General features: G+C 42.7%; 1 protein-coding gene across 1 annotated transcript; it reads right to left on the bottom strand.

Moving 5' to 3' along the window:
• Positions 1 to 7,313: 7,313 nt before the first annotated feature.
• On the bottom strand, positions 7,314 to 12,649 carry LOC104377498 (carboxymethylenebutenolidase homolog). The gene is made up of 5 exons (XM_009984297.2): positions 12,444 to 12,649; positions 11,727 to 11,834; positions 9,706 to 9,848; positions 9,198 to 9,289; positions 7,314 to 7,493 (listed from the first exon to the last, which is right to left on the bottom strand). The coding sequence occupies exons 1-5, from the start codon at positions 12,647 to 12,649 to the stop codon at positions 7,314 to 7,316; spliced, it is 729 nt and encodes a 242-aa protein (XP_009982599.2).
• Positions 12,650 to 17,413: the final 4,764 nt, after the last annotated feature.

A 17,413-nucleotide genomic window follows, 5' to 3' on the forward strand; every position in this document is an offset into this window, starting at 1 on the left:
TCTCCTTGTATCCTCTGCTGCCTACAGCCCTTTCCCAGGGAACCCATCATTAAGAGGCTTCTCTAAAAGTTCTAATAAACTCAAAGAAGGTAAATCAGCAACGGATTTTCTCTGAGAATTACACATTATGTAATCTGAACCAAGAATGGTCAGAGGAAGAGACAGACATACACCAGTGTTATCCTCACACATCACAGACACATAACTTCTCTAGAGGTATACATTTCCAAGGACAAATTAGAAGCTACTTCAGTACTCCTCAAGTGAATCATAGAATTATAGAATGGTTTGGGTTGGAAGGGACCTCAAAGATCATCTAGTTCCCTAGATGAGGAAGGGAAACCTTGCCATGAGCAAGGAAACCCTCCACTACACCAGGTTGCTCAAATCCTCATCTAACCTGGCCTTGAACAACTCCAGGGATGGAGCATCTACAACTTCTCTGGGCAACCTGTTCCACTGCCTTACCACCCTCAGAGTGAATATTTTTTTCTTATATCCAATCTAAATCTCCCCTCTTTCAGTTTAAATCCATTGCCCCTTGTCCTATCACCACATGCCCTTGTAAAAAGTCCCTCTCCAGCTTTCCTGTAGGCTCCCTTTAAGTACTGGAAGGCTGCTAGAAGATCACCCCGGAGCCTTCTCTTCTCAAAGCTGAACAGCCCCAACTCTCTGAGCCTGTCTTCATAGCAGAGGTGTTCCAGCCCTCAGATCATCTTCGTAGCCCTCCTCTGGACCCGCTCCAGCAGCTCCATGTCCTTCTTGTGTTGGGGACTCCAGAGCTGAATGCAGTATTTCAGGTGGGGTCTCATGAGAGCAGAGTAGAGGGGCAGAATCGCTTCCCTCGACCTGCTGGCCACACTTTGTTTGATGCAGCCCAGGATACAAGAAGAGGCTTCGAAAGAGTTTATGACCTAAGAGATCTTCTCAGAAGGATCCCTCAAGCTCAATTTCCTGTTCCTTTGAACTGGAGATAGGTCACTGTAGGATCTTTTTAAACCCAACTAATTTTTGGTGCTCTCTACTCTTCCCCCTTCACCAAGCAGTAGGTTGTCATACAGAGAGTGTTTTTTTCTACCCTAGTTTGAGAAGCTGTTTAACCTAGCTCTGCCGCCACTCTTAAACAATCAAAATGGAACCGTCTGCTTATAACAAGAGCTAGTTTCTCTTCCCATGTCAATGCATGCACTGGAATGATATTCCTTGGTCTGGCTGGTCCCCTTGATAAAGTGAAACACAGCATGCTGGCAATAAACATCAAATGCACTCTTCAATGCTTAACTATTTTTTTTTAGGAGTATATCTTAACCACTTATCCCCTTCTAGATTTTCTAACTAATTCAAGCAGACCTTTTAACACACTTCCAGTGTTACTCCCTCCCCTCTTCAATTTCTCTGCTACAGATGTGTGTAACATGGTAAATGATATTAAAAAAAAACCAAGAAAACACAGTGAACAACAAAATAAATAATTCCAAATCCTGCCTCTGTACACCAGTTATGTTCTTTTCACAGGACAACACGCTTTGGGGTGATCCATGGAGAGGTTCCCAGTACTGAGAACTGGTCCCCTTTAAGGATGTCTCAGAACAGTGCCTTTTTTTGAACAAAACTCATCTCCTGACCTTCTGAAATCAATCACCATAAAACCTCCAAAAGATGCAGCTAGAGTTTAATGTGCCAGTTAGACTGACTGCAGCTTTGCCAGTATTACAATGAGGCAGAAGTACCTTTTCCACATCTCGGGCAAAGCATAGGCATGAGACTTCAAATGCACTCTGTATAACTGACCAGACTCTGTATAACTCTCCTACCATCATGCTTGCCAACTGTTCTCCTTCACAAGCAGTTCATCTGAGCCATAAGCCAACAAAAATTTATTTATATTTAAACAAAAGACTTGTTTCTATTTAAAATACATGTTAAAACACAAGCTGTGTTTAAACAAAAAGAGAAGTATTGCCAAGCTTTCATAAACAAAAACATGCTGCATCAATAAGTTTTTTTAAAAACATAACGACTCAAAGAATGTTTACAATTTATTCACAGAAAGAGGTAAATCATCTTGTACTGCTGAGGCTACCCCTACAAACACGCCAAAATTCACAGCATAACCTTCCTTTGAACAGAATTAATGCTTTGTAAAAAATACTAATTAAACTGACACAGATGCAGATTTTCAAAAGTACCTAAGAATAGTTCGCAGAAGTGGTTAATAGGTATGTTGAGCAGATCATGAGCAAAACACTTTTTTCTCCCACAACCCTGTAGAATTTATCTGGTACAGCTAAAATATACTTATATAATAATTGCAGGAACCTAGGATATTAAAAGTTGCTTATTAATTGAATTCTAATTTTCACTTATATGTAATTCAATCACCATAAATTTAACCAGCAGAAGGTTGTTAGTTTAGGAATCTGATTGCATTTGCAGTTTAGATCCACTCTTTGCACTTATAGGTGAGATAAGCTTTTTGTATTTGTGAAACTTCAAATGAAATACAGTTCAAACTTGTCGCAGCTCAGTCACCTGAAGACTTTAAAATAAAAACTGCTCAGGTTTGATCTCCGCCTAAGAAATCAGCTGCATTGGCATCTCTTTTGACTTCTTTTTCAAAGCTTTATAAAGTGTGAATTTCATCATGACTTTAAAATGCTGCATGCCTTGACTTTTTTCAAAAAATTACTCCTCGCTAAACTTTACAGTCTCACAGTTTTAGATGCTTTTTCACATTTTATCAAACCCACACACAACATATTTACAGCCCAGATCTGGCATTTCAATTGCCTTGGGGATTGATTTACCCTTCCCAGTTTCAAGATTTAGGCTATCACATAAGCCCCCTCAATAAAATAAAACCAAATAGCAAAACAATTTCGGTAAGACCCAGTTTATGCAGAGAGTCTGATCTGTGAACTTCTACCATTGCAGCCGTAGCACAACAGAGCCTGTGCTGTTCTCCCACCCACATTGGTGAGCCTGGGGCTGCAGCACCGACGCAGAAATGGGTAACAACTCGAAACAGCTCTGGTTTGAAACACGTCTGTGCCTTCTCCTTCATCCCTTTATTTAGTCTTCCCGTTGCTCAGAAACCCCTCATCAGCTCTTTTCCTGCTTCCTCTATGGCATGTCATCGAGGTGACAACTCCCTGCCTTCTCAATCCAGCGAGCTCTGATCCTCAAGTGATAGGAGTGCTAGACACAAAACTGGAAAAAACAGTCTCCACGATAGTCCATACTACAGCAGAGGCTTCTCCTACCTTCAGTGAGAGCTGGTGATGCTTGGTTGGCAGAAGTTCAGATTTACTAGTTGCTGTTCTTTGAATGCTACTTCTTCAGCAACACATATTTGGGTTGCCTAAGGAGCGTCCCCTCTCAACTGAGTTTTAGTCTGCTGAGTCATTTTAATGTGATTTTACACTATTTGGCCAATCAAGTTTAAATAACAGAGAATTGCAAGGAGATTAGCTCAGCACTTCAGAACTAATACAGTTTGTCACGGTTAAGACTCCCTTAAGCAGCTTAGTATACCTCTATTTACATTTGTTTATATGAGAAGAAAAGATCTTACTCATTATGAGCAAGGATAAACAGAATACCCTCAGGGTACGACTCAAATCATGCTTCTTCCAACTTATTGGCTTATCAGGTTTTAATGATATCCCAAGGCAATCTGATTTTGCCATGTACAGAAGATAATCCGATAAACATTCAGTAGTGGTAAATAAAACGCAGGGTGTGACGATGTTGTACCACAACCTCTGAACAACTACAGAGTCCTAAGGAGGAGGTGACGTTCTTCCTTTTATCACAATCCAGCAGGCTGCAGTGCCATGCTGCACGCAGAGGCAACGCTCAGCAGCTTTGCTCGCTACAGCTTCCCACTTACTAGGAAGCGAGGTTTCCTCTGGCAGTGGTGTACCTTCACTGCAGGATTTGACAGGGACCATTCAGTGTTGAGTACTGTAATTACAGCCAAATCCCCTAAAAGCCCTCTTCACGACCATCAAGGAGAGGGGCTCCATCTCGTGGATGTTTCCTGGGGCGCGTACGGCTGTGCAGCAGTTGGTGCGGCGCTTTTGATGCAGTGCTGAAATCCAGCAGGGATAGCGATCTGCACCACATCTCGCCTGAACCAGAGTCACGTTCAGGCCGAGCAGCCAGGGTTACGCGCAGAAAATGCCGCCTTTCCTTCTCTCGAGGCAAACCATCCTCCCCTTTCCACAGGTGCGAGGAATCCTGCCTCAACACAGCTTTTAAAGACCCTGAGGAACGTTTACGGTCTGCCTGCAAACTCCTTACCTGCGCACTGAGGAGGGGGGGATGAGGTCAGGGCATCCCACTGGCAAGGTTGACCGACTAACCAATGATTTATCAGGGGCCTCAGAAGCCATGGCAGGAGAGCGTGGATCCCCACGGTGGCTGGAGACACCCTGTGCCAGCCCTGACGATCCAGGCTCAGCGTGCTTGGAGAAGAGTACAGGCAGCCTTTCACACCTCTTCTGTAAAAGCCGTTCACACAACCTGCAGCTGTGTCCCACGCGTGCTGTCCCACAACTACACTACCAGGCTCGGTAGCTTCATCTCAGGAGGCTCCCCATTGAATGCTCAGTTTTAAGACGCTGTGCCGTATTTGGGGAAACAAACAGGAGAAAGCTGTTGCGCATGCAACGCGTGCTTCCAGCCCGCTTCAAATGGGTTCTTGACGCCAACAATGCAACTGGCATTTTCCAGTTCAGGACAAGCTACAGCAGGCACCGTTTTCTCAGCTCCCTCAAATTTGTATTCCTCTGATTAGCAAATGCTTCATCATGCTCACCTTTCACCTTCTACAAAAATGACGTTATGTATGGCACTGCCCTTGCAAACCCACAATACTTGGGAGGATTTTTTTGAGATCATGAAGGCACACAGAGACAGGAGTGGTGCCAAGGGCCTGGAGCTCTCCTTGGGGCATGTGGGAATGCTGCAGGGTCAGGATCTGAACATTTGGCTACACGAGATACAGCTAATGACCTCGTATGGCCATTTGGGGACATGGGTTAACACCGACATGAGTTATGCAGAAAGCACCAGGTCAGCATGGGGGCTTTGGAGGTCAGAGGAGGTTTGGAGTTGAAGGTGCCTCTACACATCACCTTGTCCAACCTCCCCCCCACCACCACCCCCCGCCACTCCCGTGGTCTAGGCCAGCTTCCAAGCCAGACTGTGCTGCTCATGGCTCCACCCCAAGGGGTTTTGAAACTCTCTGAAGAGGGAGATTCCATCACTTCTCTGGGCAGGTTTCTCCAGAGCTTGATTGTGAAACACCCTCCCCACCTCAGAGCTTCCCCTAACACCTGCTGCCTCTGTGTCTTTCCTCGTGCCCTCCTGGCAGGGTCCTCTCCACTGCTGCCGCAGTTGGCAAAGGCGGCAGTAGCCCAGGATGCCCTCAGCACCCCGGCGGAGTCTCTGCCCAGGTCCCCGCCCACCCTGCTCCTGTTTTCGGGTGTCTCTCTCTCCAAGCGGGCCCCAGCTTCACCCCTCCGTGGGAAGTGTGGGGCGCAGCTGCCGCCGCCGGCTCTCGGCACTGGCTGCCGGGATCTGGTGCGGGGGGGCTCTCGGCAGTGGCCCCTACCCGCTCGCAGGTGCCTCTGCCCCACTGGGCGAGAAGCAGCCTCATGCTCCTGCGACGTGGCAGACCCTCCCGGGGTCCAACACACACCACATACATATTTTTCTTTTATCCGTCTGTCTCGGTGTCAGAGGAAATTTATTTCAGCAGGTGGGTGATTGGAGCAGGATGCTTGCTCGCAGAGCACAGGGCCACTGTTTCCAGCTGTGCAGAAGCGTGGCACCCCAGCAAGAAGGTTGGCCACTGGAAATACCCACGTGCTCACAACAGGGCATCTCTCCTGGCTATAACACAATGCCTATATTTTCCATTTCATTCTCTCACAGTATTGAATATCATCCGTCACCATGTCTATTGCCGTACCTCCATTGATACAGCTGCCCAAAAAGCAAAAGCAGACAGGCTGACTGGCTGCGGACAGGCTGACTGGCCACAGATGCTGGACCAGAGAGCTGAGCAACATGTGGTTTGTACAGTGCCTCTGACCCCATGACTTCTCTCCTCACAGTAGTTTTGTTTAACACACTCAGTCTGTTAAAGTATGCAGGCACCGGCATACCATAACTGTATAGTTACACTGCTATGATAGCAATGTGTCAAACTGCCAAACATTCCTGATATCAGAGGGAAAATAATATCCATGCAGATGGCTAGCCTTGATTTACGGCTACATTAACAAGGCAACAGTGAGAAACTGACAGATGTTGTAGAAAATAAAAAGGGACATGGGTCCCTTAGAGAATCTCTGAGCAAACACAGGTTGCCAAGTCATTACCAAAGCAATGAAATAAAAAAAGACATACCAAAAAAAATAGTCATCAGCTCAGCAAAACTGGATCCAGTGCAGTAACAGTATACAGGGATGTTTATATGTTGTGTAGTTGGGAGGAGATGAGAGTGATAAAAGGAAAGAACTTGAAAGAGGAACCAGGGATACAATGTAAAGCAAACAATATAATCAGTGCTGAGTGGGGGTACCTGTTCGTGAACCCTGTGCCCGATCACCACAGTTTGGACCAGGACAATAAATCCACTGTTTTCACAGTGTTCATGCCCAGGTTACTTCCACAGCTGAACAGACTGCTTATGTGTTTACTTGATGTTGATGAAGGAATGCTATAAGTGACCTTCTTAACATTGCCAAAGGAATACTTGGAGTGTGTCACCTACCAACATCACGCCTTCCTAAATCCTTAAAATAGCCAAATGTTCATTTCACACATGGGAAGTTCTGCTCAGTACAGCAATAGATCTGAGACAAATGCTTTGCAGTTAATAAAAAAAAAGTATCTGTATGCAAAACCATGGTATTTTCATGTTAACGTGTGTGACCACCAATCATCATACCAAAATAAAGCCTGAAACTACTGAGGTAAAGTCAAGATTAAGTCATACTCACTAGCATAGACAAATGGATACACAATATCATCACTATTGATGTCATAATGCAGAATAATGAAGCAAATACAAAGCAAGATAAATCCAAGCAACTTTTTAATGCCTAATCATCCTTTAGTCCAACTTCAATTTCACAATCTTGTGTAAATCTTGTGAAAAATAATTAAGAACTATAAATTAAAATATTCCTATTTTTGTTTGTTACAATTTTCAAACTGATAGTTTTCTCTTGGCTGTTTGCTTCTCTCAAATGAAATCAAACATTGATCTTGAAACCTAGTGTCGCTTTATGCTTTTGTCAAATAAACATTTTGATCCAATCAATCATATCCTTTCTAGCTTCTTCAATATAAGGTTTATCATCAGGTTTCATATCTTCTGGCTTCAGTTGAGCAAACCCATGAACTTGTCCAGGATAAACTTTAATTTTATATGCAACTTTACAGTATTGTTTCAACTTCTCCTCCAATAAGGTGATCTGTAAAAGAAAGTATTTCTCCATTATGTTGTGGGTTGGGGTTTTTTTTTAAGTTTGCCAAACTTGTTGTTTCTCATATTGTGACCTTCTTGTCTTTTCTCAACTGTCATACCTGAAGCAGGTTCTGTTGCTCAACAGATGAGAAAACCCCTCTTTGGAATACCAGACTGAAACATTTTTTAAAAGCGTAGGTGAGTCTAAGAACCTCAACATTCACTGCAAAGATGGTTTGGTAAATCTCATGATTGTAAAGGAACAGGTGAATTTCTCTTTGGAGTCTTAGGCTTGTAACCTAATTTTAAGCTCTGATCTTGAGAGAACATATTCCCTAAACCTCAGTGACTCTCAGTCCAAAAATATTTTGATAGGCTTAGCAACAGCGTTTAAGAAAACACGGGGGGGTTGAGACGGGGGGGAGTGGGGGATTAGTTTACTGTTTAACAAAAAGGCACTGCTCCTGCACAGTCTTTTGATAAGTACACACCTGCTTACACACAGAGCACTAATCGTATTATTATGTACCTGTCTACACGTGTAGACACATTTTTGTGCTCATTTCCATTAAAAAGTTAGAAAATAGAAGAATGAACTCTTATTTTGACCCTGCAAACTTAATTCTACCCATCGTGCAGATTAGAGACAGTACTGCAATTTATTTCATGTTCACTTTTTTTTTTCCACAGAGCCCTTTATTGTTCCATGCAGAAAACAATGTATTTGAGTATTTATTTTTTATTTTGAATGCATGAATTTTTCTTACACAATCTGCACAGGTAGCTCAGACAGAAAGCTTCAAGATAAAAAGCTATGGTGTCAATGTGTAACACATGATGGAAAAAACGTATTTATGAAAATTGTGCCTCTGGGAAAAAGACACTTTCACCATCAAAAGGGGACAGGGAATGAAGGATTAATTTTTCTTGTGCAGAGGAGACACGTACTTGAGGTACAGATCAACATGCTGAATAACACATTTAGCAGTAAATACCGATGGGCTCCTCGACTCCCAGAACACACTGCCAGTTACCCAGTTAGACCCTACTCCTACACAACAAACTGTGCTAGACGTGGTACATTATCCTTCTCACTGAAGAGAAAGAATTTATGCACAGAAGAGGGCACCAGTCTCCTACACATATATTTATCCAGCCTCTCAAGGCACACTTACAAAAGGGGGTTATATCCGAATATAGATGGCAGCCAGGAGTCAAAACAGTCGACAAGTCGTCATCATCTTAGTTAAAATTCACACCCTCTCTTCTGACACAGTTCATTTTGTCTTCTTGTACCAAAATCAATTAGTCATTGATCCACATCATCAAAAATTTCAGTTACTAAACTGAAACTAAATTTTTTCACTCAGTGTCCAAATTCAGTGGTTTCTTTCATCCATAGCAGTAGTATCCAAGTTTTTGAGATGTTTGGCTCATACCATTTGGATCTCCCTGCCCAGTTTCACACTCTGCTTGTCCAGCCACTCAGAGACTGATGGCTGGTCTTTACTGCATTTCTCACCTCAAATAAGAAGTTTTGAATAACCTAAGTGAGATATGGGGGAAGTTAAAACATAAGCAAAACAATCCAGCCTGTCTGATTTTTTTTTGTAGTTGAAAATGGTTTCTAATAAGCTAGGATTTCTATGTGGAACAAAAGAATTATGGGGGGGGAAAAAAAAAAAGCAGCATTTCTAATACAACAGCTTACCTGATCATAAGAAATAGTATGGTCTTTCTCGCCAAAAATGAAAAATGTGGGATTTAGTAAATTGTATCTTTCTTCAGAGTCCCTAATTATTCCTATAATGTTTTTGAAAAACAGTCTGTTAGTGAGGTTAATGTTCATTCTTGAAAGATAAATGGCAAATTAAACGACAAAATTTCTATTTAGGTTTACTCATTATCCACATTTTTTAGATCATGACAGTTTCTATTTGGATGGAGAAAAAAGCATTTGGAAAATACCTTTCTCCATTCTGTAAGCACTAAAAAAAAATATTTGAAAATTACTGTGCAAAAGGAAGCCATTTTTTTCTGGTGTACAGCATTCTTACATTTTTATAGCAATACAGGATATTGCTGAAATAACCATAATTAAAGTATGCAACGCACCTTTGAGTCGAGTATTTACAGAAATTGTTACAAAGCAATAACTAGACTTACAAACTATGCATTGTCATGTGAGTCCATGTAAGTTTTCATGTGTTCTACACTACCATAGAGGGACACCCCAGCGGTTAATTGAGGATTTTTCAGCATCAAGTGATGTACTGCCATTCCACCCCAGGAAAACCCAACGATACCAATCTTCTTTGCATCGCATTGTTCCTTTAGATACGTCAAGACAACTTCAGCTTCCCTAAGACATATAAACAAAAGTAAACTAAGGACTCTATTGCAGAATGAATACTTGACAATTTAAAAAGTAAATTAAAAGAGATACATGACTTTTTCTGCGTTTACACCCCAATCGTGTAAAAAAGAGTGCTTAAAACCCACATCTTGGCCCACAGCAGTGGCATCTACTCTTAACTGGGAGTTAACATCTCCAGTCCTAGTTTAGGAAAGTACAGGTGTAGGTACTTAAATACTTACCTGAATTGTGACCTGCTCCTTTGTTTTCAAAAGAAGCAAATTTTTTAATTGAATCACTTTGTCTAGGACAGGACAACTAAAGACAAGACATATCTGCAAGTAGAACAACATCTTGCATTATGGATTGCAGAAATAGATAAGCTTCACTGTGCTCTCTCTACAGAGTCCACCTATTTAGATAAAGATTTACCTTGAGTATGTCATTCCTGTTGCATGAGTTAATATTAAAATATTCTACCAAGCCCACATGCAATAATACTATACTAAAGTAGCAATTACTCAAAATTAAACTGTCAGTAAATATAGTGTTTAAAAAAACAGGTTTTGCATGAGGTACAATGCAAAAAACACAAATTGTTTTTAATGTAGGCAGAATGGGTAAATTTATTTTTTTAATTGCCAACTTCCTAGGTCTCAATAGTTTTATCTTTTTTTATTATCTAGAGAGTTTTAAATGAATTTTAAATGCAGACTGCATATGCTAATAACTATATGTTTGAATACTATGCACATTAGTATGGTCAGCACAGGTTTGGTTAGGCTGACAAAAAAGCAGCATGAGAGTGACACGGCCAGGAGATCGTGTCTTACATCTGTAGCATGTGCACTGTAAATGGATGAGCTCTCTCAGATTTGATTTGTTTGGAAGGGTAGTAAGTCATGGGTATGTTGTGTTCTTTGTGCTCTGAAAGAGCAATGGACCTGACCTTGAGGGAAGCTACCAATGAACCCTCAAAAGACAGTACAGGCATGTCCTTGAGGTCTTAATTGCTTAAGACAGTGCCCACATACCTGCTCATTCTTTGGAGTAGGATTTTTTACAGGTATTAGTCATTTATCTTTTAAAAAAATTTGGTCACAGCTTCTGCAATTACATGGTCAAAAGCTTTGCTGAGAGATGTTGAAGTTAGGCAAGTTAGACCTCTTGAAAGAGTGAGAAGAATACTTGTGGTTTACAAGATGATAGCTGAGTAATAGGGTGTCACTGCCTCACTATCATCTTCTGAAGTTTTAGGCTGTGGTGATAGATGCTGATGGAGCAGTAAGGCCTCCCATAATTCAGGGAAGCCTTGTTACAGGCACTGCTAGGCTCTACAGATAGTGGGCCCTCTATCTCACATTGAGAAAAACAGTATAGTTGATCAGATGTATCTTAGGTTTCGGGCTGTCCTGCAAATTTTGATCTAATGTTGCTCAGAAGAGTATCACCTGTACCTATCATTATCTAAAGGCAGAAAGCAAGATAGGCAACTGACAACTGGCAGATAACATGAGCAGTTGTGGAAGAGTATTCCTCCTTATCTTGAGGAACCGGAGGCAGAACCAGCACTTCTGGGGGAGAGTGCTGAGTATTTCATAGCCTGTGAAATACTGGCTATGAGGCTGTGCTGTCAGTGCAACAGTTAGAAAAGTGCCCAGGAAAACAAGATGGGGACAATAAGCAGAGTGATGGACGGAGCAGATGATCCTTTCAAAATCCCAGCCAAGATAGTGCCCAGAACCCAGACGAACCACCCAGAATAAGCAGTTGTGCGCGTGCAGCCAGCTTGCCCTGCTGTGAGGTGCCACTTGTAACATTTCATACAAATTCCTTTTGTTTGCTGGATGCTCTTTAAAGTTCAAGTACAAATATGCATCTTACTTGTCTACTTTCACAGGATCATGATCTTTCATCCAGTCAGCAAAGTCAGCCCAGTGATCAGTAGTTTTCCAGGGGTCTGTCCCCTTGAAGAAGTCTGGGCAGATGGTTCTGTGTGAGACATGGAATCAAGTCAACTTTCATGTCCAGCTGGGGAGAATCTGTGGATGTCTAAGTGTCTCCTAATGTCTTTTCTACTCCATAGTACACATCTACATGGTTACTATCTCGATCATATTCTACTCCTATGTCTTTCTATGGAAAAGAAAAACAAACCACAAATAAACTCTCATTATTTCCTCAAACATACTTAATACAAAAGTAAAGAGATTAAGCAACCCTCCTGGTTCTATACAAACACAGATATATATCTTTGCTAGTAAAAGCTAAAGCCATTGTTCAAAAGGTTTTGTTCTGAAAAGCTTATACAATTTAAATACCAACGTTTATCTTTTAATCATCCACGCTGCCACATAAGCACAAACACTGGCACTTCGTGACTCTCCTTCTGGCTTTGTGCCCGGGTAGCCATTTTTGATGGGTCAATTTTAGCAGCTTTGGTGGCCTCGTGAACTTTTTGTCCCTTTGTGGTTTTATTCACTCAGACTGAAATGGTACGGTTGCCCTACGTGTATGGGAAACATCATATGTTATGCTTAGCTTTGGGCCTGGTGATCAATCAATGCATTTAAGAGGAAGACAAGAAAAACAGTTGCTTACATGTATCCATGGCCTGCAATCAAATCGACTATGTATCTAATGTCTGGGAATTGCCATCCAAATATATCATGAACCACAATCACAGCTTTGTCTGTGAAAAAAGATGGTCTACAAACATATGCCTTGATGTGCTCAATTTGTACTTCATGTCCAAGGCACCCATATTTAGATCTTTCTCCAGTATCATATAAGAAAGGATCAGCCATTTGGAAACCTAAAAAATGGAGAAAAAAAGAGAGCAAGAAAGCCAAAATAAGGGCAAATAAAGGCAAATATGATTTTGATAACTTCTGTAAATTACACTGACATTTTTGTCTGAAAGAAGAACATAGGAAAAAGCAAAAGCAATGTTCCAGTGCCACAGAATGGCACTTAGTGTTATTAAACTGAGAATGAAGAGAAATACCAAAAGCCAAGTTATGAAATCACATACGACCTGCACATGTAGGTCCTACCTCTCATATCACACATGCTTTTTCTCCCATGCCACTCTGTCAGCACTGGCGTGAAGCGGTACAGCTTCAAGTGTCGCTCTCTCCCCAGGCACAGGGCCATCACATGTGTCTTCATGGGGAATCCCATACTGGTTTCTCTGAATTAGGTGAAGGGTAAGGACCACAGCACTCAACTGCTACAGAAGGGTACAGTGTCCAGCACTTCTCTCAGTGGTGACACCTGCTAGCTAATCTGCGCTTTTGGTTGCAGCATCACAGCTCTTCTGGGAGCCGATGTATCAGGCGCTGTTGGTGAAGGACTGCAGTACAGGTTTGTAAATTAGATTCCAATGCCTTGGGTCCATATGCCCGTGAAAGGGATTGCAAGAAAACAAGCAGATATGCAAATCTCATTCAAAATGTGTGAGAGTATTTGGTTTTGTCCCTTCTCCAAAAATAGCAATTACAGACAATGAGCCAGTAGCTGTGCTAGAGAGATTAAAGCCAAAAGTTGTTCTGACTCTCTGTGTCAGGAGCTTGGAACAGACTCTGCGCAAAAAGTAGAATGTGATCCTGTAATTAAAAGTAGTGTTATAATGCATCTATACAAGGAATCCAATTAAGTCTGCAGGGGCAGTGTTAACACTAGCATTTCCTAGCCATGTACTGACTTCGAAACTGTGCTTGGGGATGCAGCACACACACCCGCATATACGTTATGACTGTCTCCGTTTCATCATTTCTGCGTCAGCCTATTATTTCTGTTTGCATTGTAACACGTGCTTCAGAAAACTAGTCTTCATGGAAGTGCGGCGAATTCTGTTAAAAAAGTACACCTTCCTCAGCTCTCCATTAACCACAGCAGCAGAGAGCTAGGTTTCATTGAGTAATAGGAAATTTTGCCTAGGCAATATGGATGCATTTGGAACCACAGTGCAGGCAGACTGAAGAACAGAGACTTAATGTCACAGAGACTTATCGCATGCTTATGCCATACACATCACTTCCCAGCTTGCATGAGTAACACAGACTCAATAACAGCATCCAGATTTTATATGCATTTAGACAGACTTCTATCCAAGACAATCAGCCTTCCGAATGTATAATGCAGAGACACTGTTCTTCCTCATTGTAGGGGAGCGTGAGAAGTTGACACGCGAATGTCATTTGGGTCTGCTAATTGAGTGACTTTCCATTGACCAAATAATGCTTTACTGATTGGTTGCTCAAGCTTCACTTAGTTGTTCTGTTTGTTTAGCTGATTGAGCGAGGCCCAGGTAGATGACTGGGAGGAACTCGGGACTTTCCAGTTACAACACTGAACAGGAGAAGAGACCTTGTGGGCAGCTGGGCACAACGGCGCCTTGTGGGCAGCTGGGCACAGTGTTTCAGAGCTGATCAAGCAGAATTCGGGGACTTTCCAGAATCACAAAACTCAGGAGGAAGACTCTAATGAGGAAGGCGGACCACCAGAGCGACCCCCCAGCTGCCACGCGCCGGCACAGCAACCGGAATCTTATATAATAAAAGAGCCGAAGTGGAATATCACTCTTCCTGTCACGTGCTGGCCCTACGTGGAGGGATGAAGGGTAGATAAAATAGCCCGCATGGGGAAATGAGTTGAGACGCACTCCATTGAGGCCACTGTTGTCTCCACAGAGATGCGTGCTAAGTGAAGTGCCTGTCAGCCACGACCCCGAAGCACAGCGAGGTCGTCACCATGGTCATCGGGATAGGAGCGGTGGTGCTGGCAAGTCTGTAAGTAATTGCGCATAACAGGACGGCATATAGGCGAACCACTTGTAAGATTTTTATAGTTTAAGTAGATAGATAGCGCAGAAAACTATATATATATAATAAATCACTTTGGTGTCGAGAATTATCGTGCGCGCGTGTGGCCCCTTGCCCAATCCTCGAACCTAACTAAAACACTCATCCTCTCCCAACCCGGGGGCTGCTGTCACCAGATCTGGCAGGGCCATCACAGAGTTTGAGCAAATACACGTGATTACAACCGTAACCCCTGGCTGATAAGAGTCTGGTGTAGAGATGCAGGAACTGGGCGAATGTGGCTTTACTGCTAGAATCAAGCTGCTTCAGAAATAGCCATGAGGTGGATGATCTCACATCATGAGTAATCCCCTGTGCTGATAACTGAGAACAGGTTACATTTGTTAATTGTTCTCCCACCTTTCTCAACATCTGAATGTCAGGGTTGGTGCTAGGAAGCATAAAGTATCCTGATTTTCAGGACTAAAACCTCCATTGTTTTGGCATTGTATGAAAGCAGAAGTCGTAACATGCATGGGAGAGTATCTCCTAGTTTAAGCCCCCATAACAGGCCTGAACATGTTTGAGAGATGTCTGTTTATGCAAAAGTACTTCCTACCTCTCTTTTTTTTAACCTAAGATGAATGAGCTTGTTGAAGTGCAAGAGACTGCCTGGAGAATTCATAGGCACTCCAAAAGACAGCTAACACCACTGGCTTCTGAGACGGCAGCCACAACCTCATCCCACTAAGGTCTTTTGTTCAGAAGGGCACAACCTATGGTGTTCTCTTCAAGGAAGTAGTGTTTAGGAGGCATTAAGCTTTGCAATAGTTGTGGAACAGCTTACTGCCTGCCCGTTGGTTGCTTCCCAGAAATCATTTCTCTGTCCTATCTTGATTGCTGCCTAGCCAGTTGGCTCTCCTCCAGGCACCAGGCTGCAGAGAAAGTTAGTAAATAGCCACACCTGAACTGCTTAGAAGTCTTTGATGGGATCCTGCTCAGTCAGAAGCTTTATTTGTTCCCGCCCGCTTTATCCCACGCAACACGGTGTGGCAAAGCAACAAGCCAGGATATTTCCTACCCGTCCTGTCTCACCTCATTCCCTCTTCCCACCAATTTCAGCCATTACACTTTTCCTTTTCCTGCTTTCCCCATGGCATGGTTCCAAGCAGGCAGTATCTCTCCTTTAAGCCCCATTCCTCATTGCTGCTGAGCTCCAGCACAGAGGAGATGTGAGGCCTGGTGGGAAGCTAGTAACAAGGGAAAAACTGACTGCTGCTATCAGGGAAAAATGACTGATATCCATGAGTCTGCTGTCATCTTCCTGCTCATTAAGAAAAGGCTTTCTTATAGCTTTTCCTTCTCACCAGTGGTCCTGCTCTTCCTTGGGTGTCTGGATAGCATTCAGCTTTCATACGAGTAACATAAAAACTCAGAAGAGTTATTTACTGTTATCACAAGGCAAAGGTGGGCCCCCTTGGGTTTTAGGACAGACCTAAACTACTACGTTTTCAGGAAACAACAAATCACATGGTTAAATCCTGCTGAGTCTTAGTTTTCAATAGGGAAAAACAAATCCCTACTTGGAAGGCGAAGCTAGAAGTCTTGAAAATACAAACAGGTAAAACGGAGGCAAAGACAGCCCTAAGGATAATACCCGCTTCTCAGAAAGTGAGTATGAGCACGTGATCTCAAAGTGCTGTGCTGTTTGGCAGGACCTTGTACTAGTGATGCCAAGATGTGGCATCTCTGCCCTACTCCTGGGCCCAGTGATAACATTTTAAACTCTAGCAGTAATTTGTTTTAACGGTAAGTGCTCCAATGGACCAAACAAGAAAAATAATGGGAATTCATCACCATAAAGGCAAACGAAATTATGGTCCTTTAACATGATGGTACTACTGATGGACACAAAATGGTTATCAGTGTCCTCAGAACTACTGCTGTGCCACAGCTTGCATCAAGGACTCAGAATGAAATCCAGTCTTTCCCAAAGCTGACACCCTTTATCTTCACCTTATCCACTTCCTAACACTTATCTTTGTTCATTTTTTTACTGAAACCAAAATAAAAGTCTCTCTTTAAAGGAGTGGTTTTTGCTGAATATTTCATGCCTTTTGAAAGAGCTATATCTAATTGCTCAACAATTTCAGATTTCTCCCTTTCAGCACAGTTAAATGGAGTTAGCCTTTCTCTGTTGCCAGCACAGTCTTTGTGGACCAGTTTGCCATCACCTACCTGGAGTGCAGGATCCTGTTTTAGCCCAGCTCGCTGCTTCTGCTCAGAGAGATATCAGCCAGATTTCTCTAAACACAAAACCAGAAGAAAACCAGTTCTGCTGACAGTTTCGCTCCTGCTGCTGCCCATCCAGTTTCTAGGTGCTCTTCAACTCTTCTGCAGACTTTGGGACTGGGAGTTGAGGAGGAGAGGCTTAGCACAGGAGTCATCCCAAACTGAAGGGGCGGGGACAGATCAGAGGCAGGCAGCAGCAGACTCCACATCAGTTGCCTTTTACTCCACCTTTTATTTATTTATTATCTATGGTGTTTGGAAAGCAAGAGGCACACAAACTCTATACTGCACTTATGTTTTTCCATCCCTTTAAATACATGTCATTCCTAATAAAATAGCACAGAGAAGTTGAAACAAGGCTGCCGAGTCTTATTATCAGCACACTCCAGTTTTATGGGAAAATTTCCCTTCCAGACCTGTGCACTACAAAGCAAATGATGCGCGTGATGCAGCCATTTAAGACACTGCAGAATC

This window comes from Tauraco erythrolophus, chromosome 3 (assembly GCF_009769465.1).
Source record: "Tauraco erythrolophus isolate bTauEry1 chromosome 3, bTauEry1.pri, whole genome shotgun sequence".
NCBI classification, from domain to species: domain Eukaryota; kingdom Metazoa; phylum Chordata; class Aves; order Musophagiformes; family Musophagidae; genus Tauraco; species Tauraco erythrolophus.

Coding starts and splice junctions, on each gene's coding strand:
- LOC104377498 (XM_009984297.2), bottom strand. CDS start 12,649: ATGGCTGATCCTTTCTTATATGATACTGGAGAAAGATCTAAATATGGG. Junction 9,849..11,726: donor GATCCTGTGAAAGTAGACAA/GTAAGATGCATA, acceptor TATATGTCTTAG/GGAAGCTGAAGTTGTCTTGA. Junction 9,290..9,705: donor CGCTGGGGTGTCCCTCTATG/GTAGTGTAGAAC, acceptor AAAACATTATAG/GAATAATTAGGGACTCTGAA.